General features: G+C 42.0%; 2 protein-coding genes across 3 annotated transcripts; one reads left to right on the plus strand and one right to left on the minus strand.

Annotated features, from left to right (window-relative positions):
- The first annotated feature begins 233 nt into the window (after positions 1-233).
- Positions 234-17,490, plus strand: LOC146575918 (protein cramped-like). 2 transcript variants are annotated; one of them, XM_085270853.1, is made up of 19 exons: positions 234-281; positions 4,384-4,586; positions 4,681-4,834; positions 5,287-5,370; positions 5,548-5,596; positions 5,828-5,913; positions 6,353-6,476; positions 7,326-7,407; positions 9,188-10,129; positions 10,424-10,595; positions 10,771-10,943; positions 11,051-11,125; positions 11,230-11,311; positions 11,487-11,597; positions 12,240-12,397; positions 13,016-13,202; positions 13,470-13,637; positions 13,874-14,019; positions 14,936-17,490. In XM_085270853.1, exons 1-19 carry the CDS (start codon positions 263-265, stop codon positions 15,047-15,049), a joined length of 3,129 nt encoding a protein of 1,042 aa, XP_085126979.1. In that variant the 5' UTR covers positions 234-262; the 3' UTR covers positions 15,050-17,490. The 2 variants fall into 2 exon arrangements, with proteins under 2 accessions (XP_085126979.1, XP_085126978.1); XM_085270852.1 differs by lacking the exon at positions 234-281 and having other exon boundaries at positions 3,997-4,586.
- LOC146575919 (peroxisomal reductase activating PPAR-gamma-like) lies at positions 17,439-22,284 on the minus strand. Its single transcript, XM_085270854.1, has 7 exons — positions 21,991-22,284; positions 21,324-21,498; positions 19,746-19,864; positions 19,418-19,628; positions 19,151-19,243; positions 18,900-19,052; positions 17,439-18,478 (listed from the first exon to the last, which is right to left on the minus strand). Exons 2-7 carry the CDS (start codon positions 21,475-21,477, stop codon positions 18,273-18,275), a joined length of 936 nt encoding a protein of 311 aa, XP_085126980.1. The 5' UTR covers positions 21,478-21,498; positions 21,991-22,284; the 3' UTR covers positions 17,439-18,272.
- Positions 22,285-25,008: the final 2,724 nt, after the last annotated feature.

Here is a 25,008-nt window from a genome sequence, read left to right on the forward strand (position 1 = left end):
TTCCTGATAAATCCGCAGACTGAGTCTGTGTACTCGTCAATGTCCCTAGCAGCCACGTGAAACATTTCCCAGTCCGCGTGATCAAAACAGCACCGCCCTCCGGGTTGGAGCTTCCTGTTTCAGCTTCTGCCTGTAGGCGGGCAGGAGCAGGATGGAGCGGTGATCTGATTGGCCGAATGGGGTGCGGGGGAGGGCTTTGTACGCATCCCGGAAAGAGATGTAGCAGTGGTCGAGTAGCCGGTCTCCACGAGTGTTAAAATGGATGTGTTGGTGGAGTTTGGGTGAGACTTTCTTCAGGTTTCCCTTATTAAAGTCTCCGGCTGTGATAAACGCTGCCTCTGGGTGTGCGGTTTCCTCACTGCTGATCGCGCTGTACAGTTCCCTGAGTGCTCGGTCAGTGTCGGCTTGTGGGGGAATGTAAACAGCCGTAATAATCACTGCTGTAAATTCCCTCGGTAGCCAGAATGGCCGGCACTTAATCATCAGGTACTCCAGGTCCGGTGAGGTCCAGGTCCACTTATGCTTACTCCAAGCACCGCTGCGAGTTTGGCCGTCAGTGTCAGTTTTCGGATTCGCCTGCTGAGCTGCTGGTGGAGATCCACCCGGACCCAGTGGCGTGTCTAGAAAATTTTTGTTGGGGGGCCAGGTAGGGGCACAGATTTGGAGAAGGGTGGCAGATGTAATTGGCAGATAATGTTTTTAAAAAAAAAATCTACCAACCGTTAACCATAATTCAATAATCCTATAAACCTAATAACCGAATGCGCTTTTAATTCTTATTAGAATGAGATTTTAACCACTATGGTGCAAAGTTTTTAGATACTGCGTTGATAAAGTACAAGAGATACAATCAGTGCTTTGTCAGTGTTTACTCAGCATTCAAGGACAGCAATATTTGCATAATATTTTTACTGACATATAGTGCACATATGTTTTGGGCAAAAACATTTTTGAATATTAAAATACGAACATTTGTAACAAAGAATTGACAAATTAGCCAATGCCAATGCAAAACCAATGCCTATTAAAAAAAAGAAGATAATCTTCTCACAAACTGGTGTTTGATTTTGAAACAGGAAAAAAGTGGGGAAACAACTGAAAAGACTAACATTTGAATAAAACCTGAAAGCAAGTAAATACTTTCTATGCTGCCTTATGGTAAACTTTGGTAATATTGATCAAGAACAACACTGGCTGATGATGAAATACAGTCAGCTGGCATGGTGACACTGCCAGTATTAACCTGCAGGGCTGGACTGGGACAGAAAATCAGGCATTTTGACTAGAGACCGGCCCACCAGGTATTAAAGCCATAAAGACTTTGACTGAAAACAAATGCTGTTGTGACAGTGATGTACACTGTCTTGTTGGTATATGTATGATTTCTATACATTTTACGTCAGATAAAAACTTTGGTTGTAAGATTTAGATAATTATTTAATAAAAGCTAGATATTTTAAATGAGAATAAGAAAGAAAAGTATTTCTTTGTGCCCCACCTTTCCCTGTTAATGCCCTACCTGGCCCCCTGGCAAAACTTTCCTAGATCCACCCCTGCACAGTTGCCAGCTGTCAGCTACATAAAAAAGGATCCTGGTGTTATTTGTGTCTCAGAAACAGTTCATAACTTCCCTTCAACTCATTCATGTGAACTAAAAGGTAAACCTGTTTCTCCATCACCTGTTCAGCTCTGATGATTCAGTAAGGACATCTCCTGGTTTCATCTTCATGTTTCCCTCTCACCACATATCCAAACCGATATCATGACCAGCAGCTTTTACAGCTGTGACTCCAGCAAACATCAGCTGATACTAGAAAGTAATATCAAATAAATTCTAACAACAGCTGATCAAGCTTAAATGTGCTGCTGTTGTTTAGCGCGACATCTGCTGGTTTCCTCTTTCTGGCGCAAAGTGGGCGATAAATAAACAAGGGAGAAAAGCCAATCAGCTGATCATTGATCAGTTTCATGATTGAAGTAGCAACAGGAGAGGCAGGGGAGAGGATGAGAGGAGAAGAGGCAGCTGTGCAGCGTAACGACAGAATAACTCCAGCTTTGTGTCTTTTTTTCATTATAGCGAAAGTCCGGGACAAACTGTGTTCCTTCTCAGCTCAATACGAAACGTGTAATATTTTCTCTGAATGAGGGACCATTCCATTTTTTTAAAGAGCCGTTGGCAACTCTACTAACTAACCTTATGAATAAAATAAAGTTCACTATCAGTAACGTCATAGCACCCACCCAGCTGTATATAAACTCTGTCAAGCTGACTAGAACCAGTACTAGTTATTGCAACTGAGGGTAAAAAGTCAGCACAACGAAAATAAACTCCACCTAAACTTGGTTTATATCTGACCCAGATAGACTGCAGGTCATAACTTCTTACCTGAAGTTCAGTTCACCTGACACTCGGACTGGCGGTGTTCCAGATCTACTGGCGTTTAGATCAACTGGCGTTGGTCGAACAGATGTGTGGCAGTCTTGCGTTTCAGGAGCTGCTACCGACAAACCAGCAAAAAAACGCCAAATGTGTCATCTGTGACACTTGTGAGGTTATCTCAAACACACTCCGTCAGTCTTGATGCTGTTGAACAACAAAATGTTTAAAATGTGGCGAGTTTATCTGGTGATATCCTCATTCGCGACGCGATCGCGAAAACAGCAAACAATTAACACCACGCCGATGTTGTTCACAGGACAGCAAGAGTAAACGATCGGGAGACTCTTGTCGTCGTTATCGTTCCGCTCGCACGGTTTATTTCTCCGATTTCAGCGTTTTTGCTTCACAACTACAGCGAGCAGTTTACTTTGTGCACTAACATGGAGTCGAGTCAACCAGCGCCACCTCTGGCCAAGTGCCACAGCCTACAGCCAGATCAACCTGTGACACACATCTGCACCACGTTTGAATTCGTGTCATGCACATTTGTACCTTTCAACTGTGTCTGTTTAAATCACGGGCTTAAAATGGACCTGATATCAGGACAGGAAAGGGACATTACTGAACAGGGTTGCTTACAGTTCTTTTGTCTTTTTTCTTATTATTTTCTTTTGGGACTATATAGGAAATTGGACTAGAATGATGTTGCAGTTTTCAGCCAATCATTTCATTGACCCACAGATTTAGCCTAGGCTACCTTTGTTTTGTTTTTTTTATCACCCCCATTTTACAACAAATACCAGTAAAGCAGAGGTTGTAATTTATTTGCCATTATTCAGTTTTGGTTTTGCAAATAATCTGAATGAGCCTCTGTAGTAACTCAGAGGGTGACTGATATCAGGAACTTTCTAAACAATGAATCAAAGCTAGAGATGACTTAAGGCTTTCAGGATGACTTTTAAACACAATGAAGGATTCCCCTGTAGGCTACCAATCACTAATAGTATTGTATTTGCTAAGTGTGAGCTGGTTGGTGTCAGTTTATCTATGCAGACAAGGCATTACCTCCTGGGTTTCCACACTACCTGTCCCTCTGGAGGCACAGACAGCTTTGGGTGGGGCTGAGACTTAGTAAGGTGGTGGTGGTTTTTGAGTTTGTTAATGAGGCTATGCCACCCAGTAATCTGTGTGTTCCTCATTGAAAAGTGGAATTTATTTGGAAAAATATTTCAGTACATTATACATCTGTGATTTTAATTTGTACATTTTTCCTTTTAAAATTGCTTTGTCCACAAAACAGCAGCCATTGATCAGATCAGAAACAATATTATTTACTTGTGTATCCTTTGACAGGTATGACTGGTGGATTTTTGTTGTTTGAAACAGAAAAGCTCTGATTGTGTCAGAAACTATATTTAGATTGAGCACAAACGTTTGACTGTCTGACTAAGAAAGCCTCACTTATTTTTATGTGATGCTATATCGGTGCACTTCTATTTTGAAGGCGACACATCTAGGTTATTGTCTGTGAGCCAGTCACATGCTTGTGTTTGTAAATTAACACCCATTTGGGCTAAAAAAAAACAAAAAAAACAACACTTTTTTTTCTTTATTTATTTTTTTTTATAATGTAGCACAGTACTGCAACAGCAACTCTCTGGGTGCTCCTGCTAATGTCTCCTGGTGTTGTGCACAGTACTGGGCCAGAAAACTTGGCCAGTGGAGCCCACCATGAGTTGGTTTTGGAACTGTGTAATGTAGACCTGACCATAGGGACTGATTGCTTTTCCTGTCTCCTTGCCAGAGCTTAACCACAGAGAGGGAAGCTCTGCAGGTTCTGTGCGCTGTAATGGCAGTGGGTGGCTTTGTGTGCATGTATTTTAACATCTCGCAAATCACACACCTCAGATCAACCTTTTTTCGTTATGACATAAAAAACAGCCAGGGTGGTGAGCTGATATTTAAGTTGTGCCTTTCCTCTGAATGTTTCTGTGTTAAAACAGGGGCAGAGAATGGCTCCTCTTCCCAGGGTGTGGTGGGGCAGACCGGGCCTGTGGTCAGCTCCACGGGGGGAGTATCCAAGACCTCCAAGGGCCAAGGGTCTACAGAGAAGGAAGAACAAGCTGGTAACCAGAAAAGAGCCCGTCGGCAGTGGGAATCCTGGAGCGCCGAGGACAAAAACAGCTTTTTTGAGGGTCTTTATGAGGTAAAGCTTGCAACAACCTTTTACCAAGTTAAAAGTTTACCATGTGTAGATCTTTTGACGTCGTAGATTCACGGCTGCCCTCCTTTGTTCCCAGCACGGGAAGGATTTTGAGGCCATCCAGAACAACATTGCAATGAAGTACAAGAAGAGAGGCAAGCCAGCAAATATGGTGAAGAACAAGGAACAGGTCCGCCACTTTTACTACCGAACTTGGCACAAGATCTCCAAACACATCGACTTCGCTAACGGTGAGTTGCTTTTTTTCTCTCTCTCTTAATTCACCTTGGAATTTTTGATCCCCAAATATGAAGTTTGTACACTGTAATGACTTTATCGAATGACGCCTCATAAAAATGTGTACAACTCATACAACAAGGTGATGTCTTAGGCTGATCTTAATTGGTTTATTTTAGGTTTGTGTTTAGTTGTTTCAGTTATGCTACTTACTGCAGACACTGTGAATGAGAAGTAAAGAAGAGATGCTGTTAAACAGCCACATATATTATTATTTTTTCCTACAACAGAACTCACACTGACATTTTTGTTTTTTAGCAAGCAAAACATATGTTAAAGAAGTTCACCAGATAAGCTGGAGCTCTTTTCCCCTACAAAAAGCACCCAGTGTTACTCTCATGTTATCTTTATGTAGCACGCACAGGCCTCCACCAGTGTTGTGACTTGTGCTTCCTTTCCTTCTCAGTGTACTCCAGGGTGTTAAAGAAATCTTCTCAAGAACTGTACGGCCTCATCTGCTACGCCGAGCTTCGCAAAAAAGTTGGAGGATGTAAGTGAGGGCTGTGAAAGCGCTTGGATGCAATGTAGACTGCGTGTGTTTTGCTGTTTGTTCTGCTGGTTGTGGACACAGGGGATGTGATTAAACTCCAGATGATCCCTGTGGCTCGGGGCAGTTGCCCCTGAGGAGCATGTCTTAACTAGCTGTCTTGTGTTTTGTCTTTGACAGTGATGGATGATAAGAATGTGGCAAAGCTGAACGAACTCATCCAGCAAGGGTAAGTCTGTGGCAGAAGCTTTGGCTAGTGGGTTTACGTACACATCTGGGATTGTGATACTTTAAACTGATGCACTAGATCACATTTGGAAAGATGCAGATTAGCACTTTGCTAGTATGAAAAACAAATCTGAGGGCTGAGTTGACAGTATGTAGTCAGATGCTTTCTCTGTGGCACGGCAAGGTTTAGAGCTTACAACATATATGAATAAAGATTCTTCTGTTCCACCAGGGCCACCACCGTGCGCTCTAAGGGGAGGAACCTGCGGATCAAAGCTCCAATGTGCCGAGCGTTGAAGAAACTTTGTGATCCAGATGGTGAGTATGAGCCTGCAGAAACCCAGCACACGCGTTACAGAACAAGCACTGAAAACCTCACTGATGGTGAGACTGGGGGGTTCACGGGGGCGGGGCTTTTTTACAAAAACCATGGCATCAAGTGGGCTGGTGGTGTTTCCATGGTAACTTTGGGTGCAAAGTGAGGAGGATGAAGGAGATGACTGTTCTGACCAGCTGTCATCAACCCCTCTGCTCAATAACACCCACTCATCACACTTACTGAAAATATTTGCTTTCATCAAGGGTAGAAAAAGACTGTCTCTTGTCATTGTTGTATGTAAATCTGTGAATGGATCCCACCGAGATTGATGGCTGCCTTTTCATTTTGTCGTGGTTGATTAAGTGAGAGAGCATAGTTGAGTTTATAGGTTTTGGGCTTTTCTTATAGTGGCTGAATCTGTAATTTTGTGTCCTGCAGGAGTGAGTGATGAAGAGGACCAGAAGCCGGTGCGTCTGCCCTTGAAGGTGGCAGTGGAGCTCCAGCCACGCAGTAACCACTCCTGGGCCCGAGTTCAGAGTCTTGCCCACAACCCTCGCCTCAGGTCTGACATGGATAAGAACCACAATATATTTTCAAAAGCATAACATCCAAGAGTCGGAGAGATGTCATACCTTCATTAATTCATTTTCTATTATTATTTTATTTATTTATTTTATTAGTTCAAGCCATGGTGATGCAACAAAGCCTGAGCTAATTTAAGAACCTCTTCTTGGCTTCAGACTGCTTATTTCAGTTTGATGGTTTGCATGTTTTCCACCGTTTTCTGGGTCAGCTCTTTTTTTTTTTTTTTTTTTTTTTTTGTGCAAATTAAATATGTGTGTATATGTTTTTTTTTTAAGCTAACTCGTGAAATTTGAAAAGTGTAAACACCCTCAGACATGATGCTGTTCAAAGTTTAAACTCTATTTCTTTCATTTTTAATTTTTGTTCTCAGTTCAGTTTTCAGTTAGTGTTCAGACTGGGTTTGCTTCTTTTGAGGTTCAGTTTCGTTTTTACTGGTTTCAGTGTTAGGGGTTTTTTTTGTTTTTTTGTTTAATTATTATGATAATAAGGGTTATTTATCATGGGTAGGTTGAAGAAGGGTAAAGACTTTGTGAAAATGGCTGAATTACAGCAATGTCAGTATGCATTTGTTTGCAAACGTGACAAAACAAATATAGTAAAACTATACATTAATGAACATTTCTGTTTTATTTTAGTTATTTTTGGAGCACGTAGTTGGCGTTTTGATTTTTCCCACACAGGATTATTTCGGTTTTAGAAAACTCTATTAAATTTGATCCACAGTAGTCTAAGTGTAAAATGTAGAAGTAGTTTATGTCAGACGTATTCGACCTGGTAGTGTTGTATTTTGCAAAGTTGACATCAAATGTTTTTTCTGTTTTCTCAGGATGGTGGTGGAGCTCCACAGGAAAGTTTCCAGCCTCATAGAGTATCTGAAACAGAAGTGGGCTTATCATGACCAGTGGATTGTATCCTTTTTAAAAAAAACATTACAGTGCAATATGTATGCAAAACTCTTCAGAGTGTTTTTCATTCCTAGTGTACATATTAGAAATGTACTGCTCTAACATGCTGCTTTCTGGGGCATATACAGTGGGGCAAAAAAGTATTTAGTCAGCCACCGATTGTGCAAGTTCCCCCACCTAAAATGATGACAGAGGTCAGTAATTTGTACCAGAGGTACACTTCAACTGTGAGAGACAGAATGTGGAAAAAAAAAAAATCCATGAATCCACATGGTAGGATTTGTAAAGAATTTATTCGTAAATCAGGGTGGAAAATAAGTATTTGGTCAATAACAAAAATACAACTCAATACTTTGTAACATAACCTTTGTTGGCAATAACAGAGGTCAAACGTTTACTATAGGTCTTTACCAGGTTTGCACACACAGTAGCTGGTATTTTGGCCCATTCCTCCATGCAGATCTTCTCGAGAGCAGTGATGTTTTGGGGCTGTCGCCGAGCAACACGGACTTTCAACTCCCGCCACAGATTTTCTATGGGGTTGAGGTCTGGAGACTGGCTAGGCCACTCCAGGACTTTCAAATGCTTCTTACGGAGCCACTCCTTTGTTGCCCGGGCGGTGTGTTTTGGATCATTGTCATGTTGGAAGACCCAGCCTCGTTTCATCTTCAAAGTTCTCACTGATGGAAGGAGGTTTTGGCTCAAAATCTCACGATACATGGCCCCATTCATTCTGTCCTTAACACGGATCAGTCGTCCTGTCCCCTTGGCAGAAAAACAGCCCCATAGCATGATGTTTCCACCCCCATGCTTCACAGTAGGTATGGTGTTCTTGGGATGCAACTCAGTATTCTTCTTCCTCCAAACACGACGAGTTGAGTTTATACCAAAAAGTTCTACTTTGGTTTCATCTGACCACATGACATTCTCCCAATCCTCTGCTGTATCATCCATGTGCTCTCTGGCAAACTTCAGACGGGCCTGGACATGCACTGGCTTCAGCAGCGGACCACGTCTGGCACTGCGGGATTTGATTCCCTGCCGTTGTAGTGTGTTACTGATGGTGACCTTTGTTACTTTGGTCCCAGCTCTCTGCAGGTCATTCACCAGGTCCCCCCGTGTGGTTCTGGGATCTTTGCTCACCGTTCTCATGATCATTTTGACCCCACGGGATGAGATCTTGCGTGGAGCCCCAGATCGAGGGAGATTATCAGTGGTCTTGTATGTCTTCCATTTTCTGATGATTGCTCCCACAGTTGATTTTTTCACACCAAGCTGCTTGCCTATTGTAGATTCACTCTTCCCAGTCTGGTGCAGGTCTACAATACTTTTCCTGGTGTCCTTCGAAAGCTCTTTGGTCTTGGCCATAGCGGAGTTTGGAGTCTGACTGTTTGAGGCTGTGGACAGGTGTCTTTTATACAGATGAGTTCAAACAGGTGCCATTCATACAGGTAACGAGTGGGGGGACAGAAAAGCGTCTTACAGAAGACGTTACAGGTCTGTGAGAGCCAGAGATTTTCCTTGTTTGAGGTGACCAAATACTTATTTTCCACCCTGATTTACAAATAAATTCTTTACAAATCCTACCATGTGAATTCATGGATTTTTTTTTTTTCCACATTCTGTCTCTCACAGTTGAAGTGTACCTCTGGTGCAAATTACTGACCTCTGTCATCATTTTAAGTGGGGGAACTTGCACAATCGGTGGCTGACTAAATACTTTTTTGCCCCACTGTACCAGCTTGTGTCGAATATAAACTGGTCCTTAACTTTGAAAACTCAGCTTAAGAGTCTCATGGAGAGAGAGGCTCTAGAAGGCAACCAGACCAGCACAGCCTCTCCCAGCATAACTCAGAAGGAAGAACTTTTTCTTTTTCCAGCTGAGAGCTGCACATTGACTACACTGCCTGGGGTGGCACGTGTGGTTCACTCCAAAGCGTCCTGCACTGTCCATTGGATCGAGAGTGGCAAGAGCCGACCTAATGCCAAGGAGTTGCCAGCTGCCCAGATCCTGGGCATCCATGCAGCTCCACAACCTCGAACTGGCAGCAAATCTGGGCGGGGAAGCGCTGCTGTTGCTGGTGCTTCACTGACTATAACGGGTGATGCTCGTCGAACTGAAACCCCCAACCCTGATCCATCAGCAGACAGTTCTGCAAAGGTAGAGGAGAAGAGACTTCAGTCCCCTTGTGTCCCAGTTTCCTCTCAGCTGACTGTCAGAGAAGAGGGAGATGGGATGGGATCTTCTGATCCAGGAAAGGCCTGCACTGGCGTTGAGGTCAGTGGTGGTTTAGCCATGACCAGAAGCACGGACAGGTCATGTAGTGGTGCCGATGGCTCCGCTGAGCAGTACAAAGAGGAGCAGAGCACCAGCGCGTCTTCCTCGGAGGCAAATCAGCCTCCTTCAGTCAAACCTCCAGTGACTGGCTCAGACGAAGCCGTGTCGCAAGCTTCCCCACCAGCGACCAAAGAACGGGTCGTTGAGCAGATCAGAGAGGAAGGCTGGAGCGCCCGTGACGCAGAGAACGTCACCCTGGCCGAGCTGTACCTGATGTTTGGGAAGCCAGGCAAGCTGCAGCTGGAGTACGAGTGGCAGCCGGTCACAGCTCCACCCAGCAACTCAGAAGAGGGACAAGCCTCAGTGCAGCCAAAGCCCGACAGGACAAATCGAGTTTTGCGCTGCTTACTCAAGCTGGTTTCCACTGAAGTCAACCCCAAACCTCTGGTAAGTTTTCCCTTTTCTGTCTTCCAAGATTGTGGCCTGGTGTGTTGTTTAAATTACAAGTTGAAAAGATGAAAAATGTGTAATTATCAGTGGCATTAAGGCTTAAAATTAAACATTTTTAAGATGCAGCAGTGTGAAGAGTTTATATTCCGTACAAAGCCAGCTGATGAAAAACATGTTACTGGTTATGTACTATGAACACCACAGGTTTTTTTTTTTGTTTGGTTTTTTTTTGTCTTTTTCAATGAAAGTGCTATTTCGAGATAGGAGCATATCATGTGTCTTTTCCTTCAGGCTCCAGAGCTGTGCTCCACAGCCACATCACCCCTCAAGACCTATCAGGAGGAGCAAAACCAGGTCCTCACACCTCCGGCGAAGGGTCCTGTTGCAGGCGCCCGTAGCCCCAGCTGTGGGCGGCCGCAGGCATCTTTGCGCATGCCCAAGTTACAGCTGCCAAGTGCTGGAGGTATTTATGTCTCTCTCCTGCTGGCTTTTGTGATAAAGTCTTTTCTGTACTTACAGTGCTGTAGTTATTAAACAGCGAGAAGTAATTATGCAGCACCGATGCTTCCTCTTTAGAAGTTGTCTTCAAATAGCTGCCTTTCCTGATGTGGCACCACATCTGTTTCAATCCTGTTCAGGTGGGCGCAACCTTACCCGCTCTCTGCTGGGTTCTACTGCAGTTGGCGAATCAGAAAGCAGCGTGTTCGCAGTACCCACCACGCTGCCACCCAACAGCTCACGGCACAACCGAATGTTCTCCCCTAACAAAGAGGCAGAGCTAGCCTTCAGACAGCAGCTCGACTCGATCAGTGTAAGCCAGAATAATGCATCATTTTTTGTTTATGCCAACTGTACAGAGACATAATTCATGTATTAACGAGCATTAATATGTGCTTTTTTCTTTTCTTTTTCTCACAGATGCAGTCAGATCTTTTCCTTTCTAGACAGAGAAAACCTCGGAACAGACAACTTCGCAAACCACTTGTAGTTCAGGTGAGAGCAAGATCATTATCCATTCATCAGTTCTGGGCTTGGTTGGGTGGAAGGCGGGTTTTCCTAAGTGTGTTTTTGTTTGGCCACTTCTTTCTCGTTCACAGCGAACACTGCTGCCCAGAACTACAGGAGACACTCCTCAACACGTCTGCTCCTTCTCCATCCTCTCCAACTCCTCTGCCACAGGTACTCCTCAGATGGCAGGACAGAACGATAGAATATGTCGTCAGCTGAGGCTGGAAATGTTTAGGGCGTAGTTTTACAGTATGCATTAATGAAATCACAGCTAAAAACGATTTCTCTTTCTCAGCAAGACCCTCTGGTAATTGTCTGCTCTCTCACTTCCTGTTTCTTCCTTCAGGAACTGGATCTTTCCGGCCGATCCATCCCCGACTAGCTCCTTCCTCTCGCTCTGTCCAAACTAAAACAACCCCAGCAACATCCAGCTCTGCGGGGGCCAGCCAGCTCTCTAGTATGGACTTCTTCTGTTATCTACTACATTTTTCTGTTTTATTGAAATATTGATAAACTCTACACCAAATATACTGCAAAAAATTACATATTGTTGTTTTTATGGGGTCAACAACTTTGCTTTTATAAGCACCCAGTTTCACACCTTGGCTCAGGCGATTAGAGGATCATCAGGGGTCCTTTTGTCCCTCTGTGGGGGGATACTCCCACTAGGTTTAAATCTGGGACTCCCCACCATTTGACCTTAGAACTGAAAAAGCTTCTCGGATGAGAGGTGAAACGTCTTCAAGTAACTTAAAGAAGTCCAGATGCTTTTCTTTGTAAGCTCCTTTGACTACGATGACCTGGATGACTGAGAACCTTCACAGACATATTTTATAAAATTGCTTAAAAACATATTTAAGGTCCAAGTTGTATTTGTGTAAGATTCCTGTGTCAAAATCTAGAACTCTGAGAAGGTCAGTGACAGACAGTATTTCTGTGCAGACGACAGAAGCAAAAACATTTTTCCAGAAGACCTTGGACCATCCTTTTTTTTTTTTTTTTTTTCTTCCTTCTCTGCTCTTCACATGCTGTTGCTGTTGATGCTTATCAGGAGCGATATGACAAATCTCTCGTTTGCCTGAACTGTTAATACTTTCAGGTGCCATTGACCTGGCAGCTAAGTCTGCAGGCATCATCCCAGGCAGTCCCTGTCGGGAGGTGGATTCTTCCACTGTGGATAACAGCGCTCTTCTCGCCACCACTCCCATTGCTGATGCTGAGCCAGACTCTCAACTCCACCAGCAAAATGTTCCAGAGGTCAGAGACACACACACACACACACACACACACACGGACTAGAACCCTCCTTCATTTGATGTCTCCTCCTTGCCTGTGGCATTAGAATAAATGCTATTGCCCATTACCATCTTGGAGTGTTACATTTAAAACTGTCAGTTTTTGATTTATCTTACTTTAATGAAAGTTATTGCTCACTCTAATGATTTTCTGTTTATCTGTGCGGTGTAGGCCAGGTTTTGCATAATGTTTTTCTTTTTACTGTGCATCTGTCGTACAAGACTTCACAAATGATTTAGTAATTTTTATAGATTTTCTTTGTAGACATTATTCTTGCATACAGTTGTCATATTCATGATCACCTGTTTATTTGTCTGTTACGGTTTAAAAACAAGCTGCTCCAAACAGTTTGCCCTGATGGGATTAATAAAGCTATTTGTATCGCCATCAGGGCGTTTCCTTGCTCACAGTGGACCTTTGTGAGGGAACACTTGGCTTAGTTAAAGGCAGTGAGTCTGCGTAACCTCATTTGTTTTCCAGTCGTAGCTGATCACCATTTGGTAAAGAAAATTGTCAGCTATGCTTGAATAAATGGTTTTAAAAAATGTGATGTACTAAGTTAAATCGCTCTTTCCATAGAATGGCGTACCACCTCCGTCTCCTGGAGTCACCGGCGGGGGAGACTCACTCCTCTCTCCCCCAAGCGTTGCCTCGCTCCTTGATATCTCACTCCCAGGCCCTCCTGAAGAGGCTCTAACCCCCGGAGAACCTCAAACGCAGATCAGCGACTCCATCATCGAGCTTGCCATCAACTCCACACATTACGGTGCGTGCACGTGCAGACGTCTTACCCGAGCCATATTGACACGAAACTGCTAAATAAAGCTTGATGATGTTTGTTTAGTGAAATGGAAAGTGAGAGTAGGTTAGAAAGGTTTTGTAATTACCACTGAGGTCAGCTTTGTGGCTCCACAGCATTAATTCCTCTGCAGGTTGTGGAAAAGAGTGCACGTTGACATCCAAGCAGCTAAACATCTGAGCCTGCTGAGTTTAATCGCTGATATCTCATTTCTGTTTGCCTGCTGCACTGCAGGTGAGGAGGCTGCTCTCTCTCCAGCCAAGCTGGGCAACAGCGACGGCTCCAAACTGCTGGCCTCGTCTCCCTCGCTCAGCCCATCCAGAGGCTGGATCCCTTCACCCAGCCACGACCCTCAGTGGTACCCCAGCGACTCGTCTGACTCCACACTGGGATGCCTCCTTTGTAAGAGTTTTTTTGCTTCCTTTCTCAAGAGTGTGTCAGAAGTTACATTTTAGGCCAAGAAGAACAGAATATTAAGTGGATGTATTTTTATCATTACTTCCCACTAAAAATGCTGCATACAGCAGCACGTGCAGTCAACATTTACAAAGATTTGTTTGTAAAATCCCCAATATTACTAACACAGCTGTATGATGAAAGGCCATTTACTCAGTCTTTTGCTCTTATTTTCCTTGCAGCCAGCATGGTCTCTCCTGATAAGGGCAGACGGACCACCCTAACCCCCACTGGCCCCTCCAGTGGCACAGCTCTACTCGGTCCTAGCCTCCTGGACTGCAATTCTCATGATTCCTTTCAATCCCGTGGCCTTCCTGATGTGGCAGAGGTAAGTAAATGCTTGTTGATTAAATGAAAGAAAGTTGTGACTGAGAAGCAACACTTGCCACAAACACAACACAATCCTCTGAATCTCAGCAACCAACATGTTATATGTTATTAATTAGTCTCTAAAATGTAAATGTAAAAACATCACTTCCCATTTTAAAAATAACCTGCATTTATATCCACTCTGAAAATGTGGTTCTTATCCCCTTTTGGATCTGTCCTGCTGTGCAAGTGGACTCTGACCCAGAGCCGGTTGTGTTAGGGACCACATGGTACCTTTTGGATAGATCAGCTTCTGGGCTGATCCACCAAATTTTAGGTGATTTTTAATGAAAAACTTGTTGAGTCACACCCTGAGATTCAGACACCATACCTTTTGAAATGCTGACAGCATTTAATATCTGAATCTCAGTCTGTGAACACGTTTCCATTTTTAGTGCTCTCTCTCGCTCTCTTGCGTGCTTTGATAGCGACTTTATGAAGAAATGAGTGTCAGTTAGCTGGTTCAGGTGTGGCAGGAGGGGATGAGGCAGAGAGAAGCTCTAAGTGTGTTAAAGAAAACCTGCCAGTGAGCAGGTTTAGTTCAGATTGTGTTAAGTGATTCATCTCAGGGTTAACAAACGCAGACTTGTTAGCTTAAACCTGTTTCCTGGGATGGGGCCCAAACCTGCCTGGGAGGTGAATAGAGCCCGGTGACTGTTGCCTCCTGTGTTTGGACTAACACATCTGCTTTTTCAGTAAATAATTTAATTTCATTGACAGATATTGATGTGATGAACTTTTCCCCCCCTGCACTCTTGACCTAAAGCATGAAACTGTTCGAGGGATGTCTGGAAAAATCTTGTTTTTTGGGTTTTTTTCTCCTTCTTGGATTTGCCCTTGTTGTCAGTCTGAAAGCTCTTTGGTGTTGCTTGCAGATGGATTCTCAGCTTGCTTGTATGATGAGTGAGAGCAGCATAGACTACATCGCTCGCTTCAATGATCTGGCTCAGGAGCTCGCCGTAACTGAGCCCTCCATTCCACCTCCCTGAGGAAGACTCCACCAAGCCATGGTCATCTGTACCTCTAATCTACAGCCAGTTCCAGGCATTTCCACAGTTCCAGGAGAGAGAGACACAAACTTCTGGGCCCACACTTGGAAGCAGTGACTACTGCTAGAAATTCAAAACCGATTTGCAGCCAGCAGCTGCAAATTACCCCAACTTTTACCACGTCTGGTTCTCACACCTGTCGATAAGCAGGCCGGTCCTAAAAAGAGACCAAGGCAGAACTTTGCTCATGTTGTTGGTGACAAGAGGTACTGTAAGTGAGGAGAGGAGAGGTTTCCTCTCTGTCTTCTCCCTGTTTGGAGAAAGAAGACTGGGGAGAAAGGCCAACCCCATCCCCCCTCAAAGCCATCCATGGCCTGTTTGTAAAAGTGCAATAATAGGTGGTCAACCGTGACCATTGTTCAAAAGCGAGTTGCGTTGGTTTCACTGAACTGTTCTCTAAGGAACAATTCCCTTTAAATACAAACACTTTAGATAAAACAAATGAGTTTACAAAGATACAACCTCATGTACAGGAAAATACTATGCCATATCCGAACAAAATATCTGCAACGATCTTTCATGTCTCTTCCTGCTCTCGGTGTGTGAGTGCATGAATGTATCTGTGTGTGCGTGTGTATTAAAGGCTGTAAGGCTGACCGCTCAAAATGTGCAGTTCAGATCATCAGCTGGTGGCAAACAGCCACTGGACTGTGATTTTTATTAAAAGTAATGTCGGTGAGAAAGAGATACTTGGCATAGTTCAGTAGCAAAAGTGGAACAAAACAAAGTGATGTGTAGAAGTTCATTTTTCCTGTTGGCCTCCTTTTTTCTTTTCTTTTTGTTCCTCATCTCTTATGAGTTCAGGTGTTACAGATTGTGTTGTAGTCACACGTGTTTGGAATCGGGTTCTTCATTTCTCAAACCCACATTTTAAAAAACAAACAAACAAAAAAACAAAACAAAAAAAACCAAACAAATACAAATAAAAAATGGCAGCTTGTTGGTTGACTCCACTTGGGTAGCTCCACAGATGCTGAAAATGTTATTGGAATTATTTTATTGTTGCATTCATTTCTCATTAGTTTTGTGTGCAGAGATGCAAGTTCAAATATTGGATTTTGTTGCATAAACAGGAATACCTTTTTAGATATTTAAGCCCTCTTCACACGTGTGGTATTTGGAGACTGAATCAGAATGTTTTAAAGAGTCTGTGCTGACAGTGCTTATAGCCACAAACAGCATAATGTGCGTAATGTACTGTTCTTCATGGTTGTTGCGTCTGAATGAAAGCCTTGAGGAACGTTCACATTAAAACGTTTCCTTTGACTCGGCGCTTTCCCAGCTCCTCATTCGCAAGCTGCAATAGGGAGAATTTCCCTCCTGTATTGTAGATGTGAGCGTGAATTGCACAGGAAGGTTTTAATGAAGGGAGATGAACAACTCAAAAAGATGCGCGTGAGCGGCAGCACTCTGATGCGTGCCTGTCTGTTAACATACATTCAGGCTTGCGCTGTTTTAAAAGGTGACCTATCCAGACCTGAAGCTGCCAGATCAACAGCAAGGAGGGCGTGTCTTTGTTTACTTTTGCTGTCGTTTTCAGTAACGCTGACACAACAGGTGGGCGCTCTCTTGCCGACGCCATCGATTACAAGGAAATCTAACAATGTTGCTCATTTACCTTCCTTAGCTCTGTTGCTTTCTTGCCGTCCTAATTAGTTCAAACAAATGAGCTGGCTGCAGCCACACATTCATTTTGTTTGACAAACTAGAATTATGAATGTCCTGGCTACTATTGAGTTCCCAGTAGAAATACACTCCATAAGAGCGAGCGGTTAATTTAATGAAACACTAAAGCCATAGTTGACTCCATTTATTTTAATTTTTGTTTTTTATTATATGCCCCCAAATTACTTTCCTCTTGACTAGTGGATGCTAACAAAACACTATGACTAAAGAGTGGCTCTTGCATGTTACAGAAGCAGACATCGTTTCTCTGAATTTTTCATGCAGTACAGACTCATTGCCTTCACATTTAATTTGATCAACCAGCATCATCTCTATGCAGCTGTGTGAACCCGTTTGGTGTAAACTGTTAGACCTCTTTGTCATTCCACAAACGAGATTGTAAGACGATCTAACAAATGTAAGCGCTCCTGTGGTGTTAGTTTGTGAACATTTGGAAACGCTTGATCTTGTCACACTAGATGATTCTTAATAAGGAATCCTATTGAAGGATGTATTTGTACAAATGGAAATTCCAGTATTCACTGCGCTTTTGTAACATAATGTAAATCAATATTTGGACTATTTATTGTTAATATTTCTGAGACAAGTGTTTTTTCTGTTTTAATTTAAGGTGACATCCAAGAAAGGAGGAAAAAAAATACTGTTTTCAGTTTGTAAAAGGTGTTTTATTCTGTGCATAAAGATAGTTATAAAAACCTGCCTGTTTTCTTGTATTCACTGTGTTTGGGGGATACACAGCAGTTCATATGCAAGCTTGTACAAAGTTCGGTCTTTGGCCTTGGGCTTGTTTCTGACAGGTTTGTCAGCTTCTCCAGAGATGGATGAGTGGTTTATCCGCACAGACTCCACACTGAATTCCTCGCTGCTCCCAATAAAAGTACAATCATGCTCCAATCCAGACGACACTTTAAAGTGACAAAGAATATTAGCCGGAAACAAAAACTCGACTGCACGTACGTGTGCTGAAGTGACTCATTTTCAGTGATGTGCTCTGCATACTGCATGGAAAATATGACCCAGAAACAGGTCGGGTGCTGCACCATTTTTCAATGAGAAATTGTTGGCAAACGTTGACTTTGTAACCACAGTAGATATTTTAAAGGAGAGTAAGTGACACAGTTGTGGGTAGACATTCTGCCAAAACATCAGACATGATTCCTTTACCACAGTTTGGTTTATTTAAGCTGTTCTGTTTGCATCAGGAGTCCCAAATTATGGAGTTCAAATTAAACCATCTCTTCTCACCAGCCTGCAAAATGTGATACTGCAGGCTTTTGCCAACAATTTTTGTTGTTTTTGGGTGGGAAGGGTAAAAGTTTCTCAGACATGACAGACAATATCAACATGTAAATTAGACATTAAACAATGAATAGTACAAAAACCCACTCCAGCTCTGTCCCAGATGTTATAAAACAGATCTCCTCATTTCCTCCAAAGTCTTGCTTATTTCAGGTCCTAGACCTCACCAGCTCGAACATCACTCATCCTTAGGTTTTTGCTCCTTGCGAGCGCGCGAGGACATGAGCTTGAAGAAAAGTGCAGGCCAGAGTGTGCGGAGGTATACTGCAGCAGTGGGCAGAGGGCCGGCCAAAACCACATCTTTACTTTGCTGACGAACAGCCTTTAGGACTTCCCACGCCACGTCCCTGGGGTCCCAGCCCGTAGCTGTAGTTCTGTCCAATACTGAGCGGTAGTTGCAAAGACAAGAGACATGTTGCATCATTGATACAAGAGAGTACAGATTACTTCAATTAATTCAAATTACTTTTATTTATATAGTACCAAATCACAACAGCAGTTGCCTCGAGGTGCTTTTTAATGTAAGGTAAGAAAGACCCTACAATAACTTATAAATTACTCTGGTTATGTTGCTTCTTACTTTTATTATTTAGTTATAAAAATCCATTTGGCTTGTAGTCTTTTCCTTACGTAGTCAAAAAAAAAAATCAGTAAGAAAACACAAAATCCCAGCTGGCATCAAAGATCCACACACATTCCAACACCACCTTAATAACTCTGAGATTTATCACCTGTTACCAGCTGACTCTTAAAAATGCTGCTTTTGCTACTGTTACTCTTTTGTTCCATCCTCTCACTGCCTCACCTCCATACTTGGATCCATCTCCTGTGACAGCGTTGATCGACAGGTTGGTTCGGATGTACCCGGGGCTGATCACAGTCACTGGGATCCCGTAGCGCTCCATCTCTGCCCGCAAGCAGTCGAAGTAGGCCTGGGTGGCGTGCTTGGACGCAGCATCTGACCAGCATGAGACAAATCAGAGGCTTGCTTTAGTTACCCTCCTCCTGCTGGCAAACTCATGTTGTGTTTGTTTGCATTAATCAAAGACGACTTACAGGCTGACCGGTAAGGAATGGCTATCTTCCCCTGGACGCTGCTAATCACTACAATATGGCCGCTGCGCCGGCGAACCATGGAAGGCAGGAGAGCTGTGGAGAGAGGAAAGAAATGAAAGAGAGAGGGCTGACTCATATTCATGATAATCTTCACCTAAATCTCTACATAAATGACTTATTAACTTCACATTTAGCTCGGCTCTTTCAACCACAAGCCAAAATAAATGAAAACATCCCGTACGCTGAAACCAACAAGATTAAACAAACCTTGTGTAAGAGCAACGGGCCCGAAGTAATTTGTCTCCATAACATCCCGCTGAACTGAAATGTGAGTCTCTAGTATATTGCCACGGTAACTGATTCCAGCATTATTAATGAGGATGTCCACTTGTCCGTAACATTTCAGGATCTCTTCTGCAGCTCTCTCCACCGTGTCCGTTTTAGCCAGGTCGAAGACAACAGTACAGGGAGTGTGAATCTGGTGGATAACCAAAGCGAAACAAAACGACTCTTTACATATGGATCCTTAGAGGCTAAGCTATAGTTCAGACAGACCAGACTTTATTGTGTTACTCCTTTGTGTGTATATACATACCAGTTTCTGTGTGTTTGCTGAACTCGCTGTTAGTTCTTGGACCACCTGCTGCAGGCGAGCTGCGTCACGTCCACACAGCACAAGCCGTGCACCTGCAGCGTGGAAGACCCGCGCACACTCTACAATGCAGAATTCTCGTTGTAGATTAGTGAGCATAAAACAGGGGTGGGTGCAGAGAGCCACACCACTAAGCTGAACTCAAATCTGCTCAGTATCTCTTTAATTCTTACCAGGAGCACTTTATAAAACTGAAATAAGCATAGAAGAAAACTGCTAACATTTTTATCATGATATAATAAACATTCCCCAAAACAATTGTGCACAAAATGTCCATATTTTTGCAAAATTTAAAAGACTTAACTTTATTTTAAAATAAGTGCTATTGCTATTTTTAATTATTTTTTTCTTGCTCAGCTACAGGAATCTAGTCCGTCTTGAGTTTCTACAAGTGCATCCAGTGAATCAACAGTGCAACAAACTGAAGTTAACGGTTTTAGTTACAACACCAACAGCATGGTTCACTGACTTGCACAACACCTTCTGCTGTACGATTCAGCGGGAAAAAAAAGCAATTTTACTCCTGGCTTCATTTCAGTCACTTTATCTTGCATCTGCTTTAAAAGTCCCACATTTTTCCCTGTCAGATTTTGACAGGTGTAAGTTGTTTACAAACAAACAAACTTTGGTAGTCCCTTTTACTGAGCCTGTGGCTGCTAAACTCTTTTCGTTGTCCCATGTAAAAAATTCATTAACAGGGCTGGGTCATCACAACTGTCATCCACAGCCACCAAGCACTCTTTGATAAACTCCTCAGAGGATGGCTTGTTTGAAATCACAAAGCTGGTCTTGCCTGCTCCATCCCTGGATGTGTGAGGCTTAGTGAAAAGTCCTGTTGCTTTTCGCAGATTTGCTAGCAACAGTCCAGCTCTTTTCTCTCTCTGTTTAGTCTCACAAAGGGGATTCAATCTGTAATCCATAAACAGAGCAATCTGCTCTCCACAAACTAAACACATGGCTTTACCTCTGACTTCAGTAATTAAATATTTAGAAGTCTACGTCCTGTTAAAAACTCTACACTCCGTATCAATCTTTCCTGTTTTTAAAGGTCAGCTGACATCTTTCGGGGCTAGAAACTCTCAGAAACAAAGGATCAGGCACACTTACAGAGGAGATGCATTCGCTCACAAACATGTGTTTGTAAAGTAAAAAAATAGCATTCATGTTCAAAATAGAAGTGACAAATTTGTAATGTGGTTTCCTACAAAAATCAGGAATCCACTCTCTGACCAGGAATTTATCAAAGAGTGTTTGGTGTCTGAAATGGGACAAAATGATTCATGTATACGTATATATGTTTAAATCCTAATTTCCCATTGATCGCACGCAGACTGGTCCGAGACAACCAACGGGCAGTACAATGTCCAAATCTGATAAAGAACTACAACTACATGTTGGCATCTGCACAACAACACTGAAGAATGAGATTGCACATTATCTAAATAAAAGCCTACTAGCACTAAAGCAGTATGGTTTAGAGAGTTTGCACATGTAAGCTGAAATGAATGAATGGAGGCTGACCTTTCCCGAGTCCAGAGCTGGCCCCAGTTATGACCACTACAGCACCTTGGACTGAAGCCCCTTTTCTGAGACGTACAAGTATCCGGTACAACAATACGACTCCCAACCCGGTTAAAACCACCGGTAGCATTCCTCCTGCCATCACACGCTCCATTACTTGGCAATCACCAGCTACCTGCACGTAAAAAAATTAACAGTAAATACCTTATAAGAAATTACTTACTGTACCTTTAAAGTCCATCTGAATGCAACTACCAACATGACAATAATAAACACACATACAGCCAAAAAGGGGGGAAATTAAATGGTAATTCATTGTAATGAGAACAGTAGGAGTTATGGATCTTCCTTTATCTTCTTAACCACTTAAGCCCCACCTGCTAGCAACAACCAATAACTTGATATCACCAGACTTCGGACAATCTTATTAAGCAAATGTTAACTAAATACATGCATCACTTAGCACATTAATATTCGCATGGTTAAAAAGTACAGTTCAGTATGCCAGGTGAACACCTTGCACATGCACCCACTGGGTTTAGCACTAGCTTGTTCTGCGCAGGCAGTGTCAAAATAACGGCTACTGAGGCTAAAGCTAACAACAGCTAGCATCTCTAGCAAATACTACCAAGTGTTGGTTTGTAGTTCTGTTTTTTACAGGTCTCACCTGAGCCGAGCTGCTGAGCAGAGCAGCAGTAATGTGTCAATGTGTCTCCTCTTCTTTTAGCTGATCTTCTTCCTTCTGTTTTGTCTTTATTGACGGTTAGAAAAACAGCTTTTGGTCGCTTTAGCGCCACCGTCTGATCTGGAGTGTGCACTTAACAAAATGCGCTCTTTCAAATGATTAACAAATAAGGAAATAAGCTATTATTTCTCATAAAGCTCATAATTTGATAATTTGCTATATTAATGCTTTACATTTATATTTAGAGGTCTTTTTAAACCACTAGTGCCTATTTAATCAGCTGCTATCTTCTTCATTGCTACATGATCCATTAGAAGTGTGCTCTACATCTCATTTCAGTTTTTCTTTTTAATTATTTAAAAATTCTTAGTTTTAGTTTACTTTATTTTTATTATTTATTACAAAATGTAGGGTATTTGTCAGGGTCATATTCTTCAGAAGTTCAGAATGGAAATTGCATTACAAACACAGGAAGTTGACTCAGAGTCATGCATCCTGACTGTGAATAAATACAGCTGAGGTCAGAAGTTTACAGGGACTCACTATGGACTTTAATTTCATGATCTCTTTGAATTGTCCTGGGTGAAATGATTGTACAGCACACATTTTTAATTTCTTTAAAATGAACAAAAATTAGGTAAACAAGTTTGAACTGGTTTTGAACTTTCTCTAATCCAAGGTTACACGAGGTCAAACGTATGTACCTCTAAGGCTGTTGCAAGTTAAAATTTGTGCTTTATAAATATAATTATAAACGATTTTAATGTAACGTTTTTTTCAAGGGATGATTATACAGCGTACATCTTTAATGACTTTTAAAAAAAGATTTCTTTATTTTGGATTTTCTCTAATCCACACAGGGTCAAAAGTATATATAGGCCCAAATATATACATACACCCCCAGTAATATTTGGTTAAATGTCCTTTAGTAAGTTGCACTTCAACCAGATGCTTTTTGTAGCTATTGATGCTACCACCCTGGTTAACACTGTTACTAAGTTTTAAAGACTCAACATTACTGCCCTGAGCTTACCTCTTGTCATTGTGGCCAAACAGGTCAATCTTTGCTTCGTCTGACCATAAAACTCTGATTTATAAATCAAATCAAGGTACGGTTTATCATCTCATGTGACTTCTGATGTAGTTGTGAGTTCCGGCCACATTTGAGACCTATCCAACACATTTCCCAAGGATACCAAGAATACACCGTTGTGTGGATTGTGATCTGGACTTTCAGAATCAGAATAGTTTATTGATCCCTTGGGGCAATTGTGTAGAAAGCATTATTTTTGCAAGAATTAGTTTCCAACCTGTGTGGTGTTGTAAACAGGGACTATAACTGTTTTGTTTTTTTTTAAATCATGTCTAATAGGATTCTTTTTTTGTTCTAGTTGTTGATGCATCTTTAATTAAATCTTTCCCTGCAGGTCTTCTATGGGTGGAGCCTCTAACCTGTTTGTGAGTCAGTTTTCAGTCCAAGCACAAAGTGTTTTATGTGCTGTCGTCTAAAATATTATAAAATTGCCTAAAATAGAAGTGTTTAAAACAGATCCTGTGCAGCTGCAAAGCAAAAATAAAAAACTCCCTCCAGGCAGAAGCGGCCATTTTCGTATGTGGGGAAAACCCCCACAAAAACAGAGGGGACAGGCTGGCACCAGAACACCATGGATGTGCCCCGAGATGAGTGTGAAAATGTGATTATCAACAAGCCCACCTGGGCTTCAGGTAGGCCGCACGCTTGTCCAGAGTTCACTTTGTCTTCAAGCTTTTTAATTTAAAACATAAACTGAGACCTACCCCAAGCTAAAAGAAGGCAGATTATGTTCTCAGATAAAGCAAGCAATGAGGGCGAAGCAGAGAAAGTACCTGCACAATACATTCACATAAATCAAAATGGAATTTCTTTGAGGACAAACATCTGGGGAGTAAACAGCTGTTTCAATACCTAATCACAGATGATGAGGACGAAGTCGAAGTCCTGCTGGAAACAGCAAAAGAAAAGGTGGTACGTCAGGAATTTCACAACAGCCAAGTTATTGAATTATTATTGAAACGCCACAAAGAGGAAAAAAATAAGATGCAGCAATTTTACGAGGAAAACACTAAAGAACTGGAAGACAAAGCCAATGCTGCAGACAGAAAGTTAGAAGAGGTCATGGAAATGTACACAGCAAATTCAAAAGTGTTAAATGTTTTGGTGTTAATAGTCTTCTTGCAAAAGTAGAGTTAATTTTACTCTAAGCAGAGTCACATTCTTTTAATGTAACTCTGAGGAGTAAAATGATAGTAGTTAAAATCGAGTGTTAAAAATGAGTGTTTCTCTGTCAAATCTGGAGGTGTTACAATGGAAACATTAACTCTTGACCTCTTCACTCTGAACTCCTACAGGGGCTATGACACTAATAGAGTAAATTCACAGACTCCGCCCCCAGCACGGCTCCAATCGAAGCTGAAGTGAAGCCGTTTCAGAACATTTTGCTCTACATATTTGAGTTGTTTGCCATGCTTGGTAAGTCATTTTTTCAAAGATTGTTTCAATTATTATATATGGAGTTAAATCAGGGTCATAATGTTTGTGTAGTTGAAAGAAAAATTTGAAATCGAAAATATGTAAACTGAAAGCAAAAGTCACATTTTTAGAGTGAACTTTGAAAAAGAAAGAGTTGGATTTAAAATAAAATCAAACGTTTTGAATATTTGTATTAACTGAAAACCCAATGGTTCTTTTATCTATAATTTCTCTGAGTAAACTTTATTTAAAAATTTTCAGTAATCTTTTTTTCATTATTATTATTTTTTTAAAAATCTATTCAGTCTCAGATTACATTTTTTCAGATTCAGATCTTTTAAATTAATGTACAAAAAAAATTCTTCAGGTTCGGATTTTTCTCTCAGCTTCAATTTTTTTTTTTCCACTTTCAGATCTCTATTTTTTAGTTACAGACTTTTGGCCCTGTTTTGGCCTGGTGGGCGTGGCTACACAGAAAGGGGCGGGGAATC

Source organism: Mchenga conophoros, linkage group LG4 (genome assembly GCF_057382185.1).
Source record: "Mchenga conophoros isolate Kocher_MC1m ecotype Shallow Benthic linkage group LG4, M_conophoros_male_GT1.1, whole genome shotgun sequence".
Lineage (NCBI taxonomy): Eukaryota > Metazoa > Chordata > Actinopteri > Cichliformes > Cichlidae > Mchenga > Mchenga conophoros.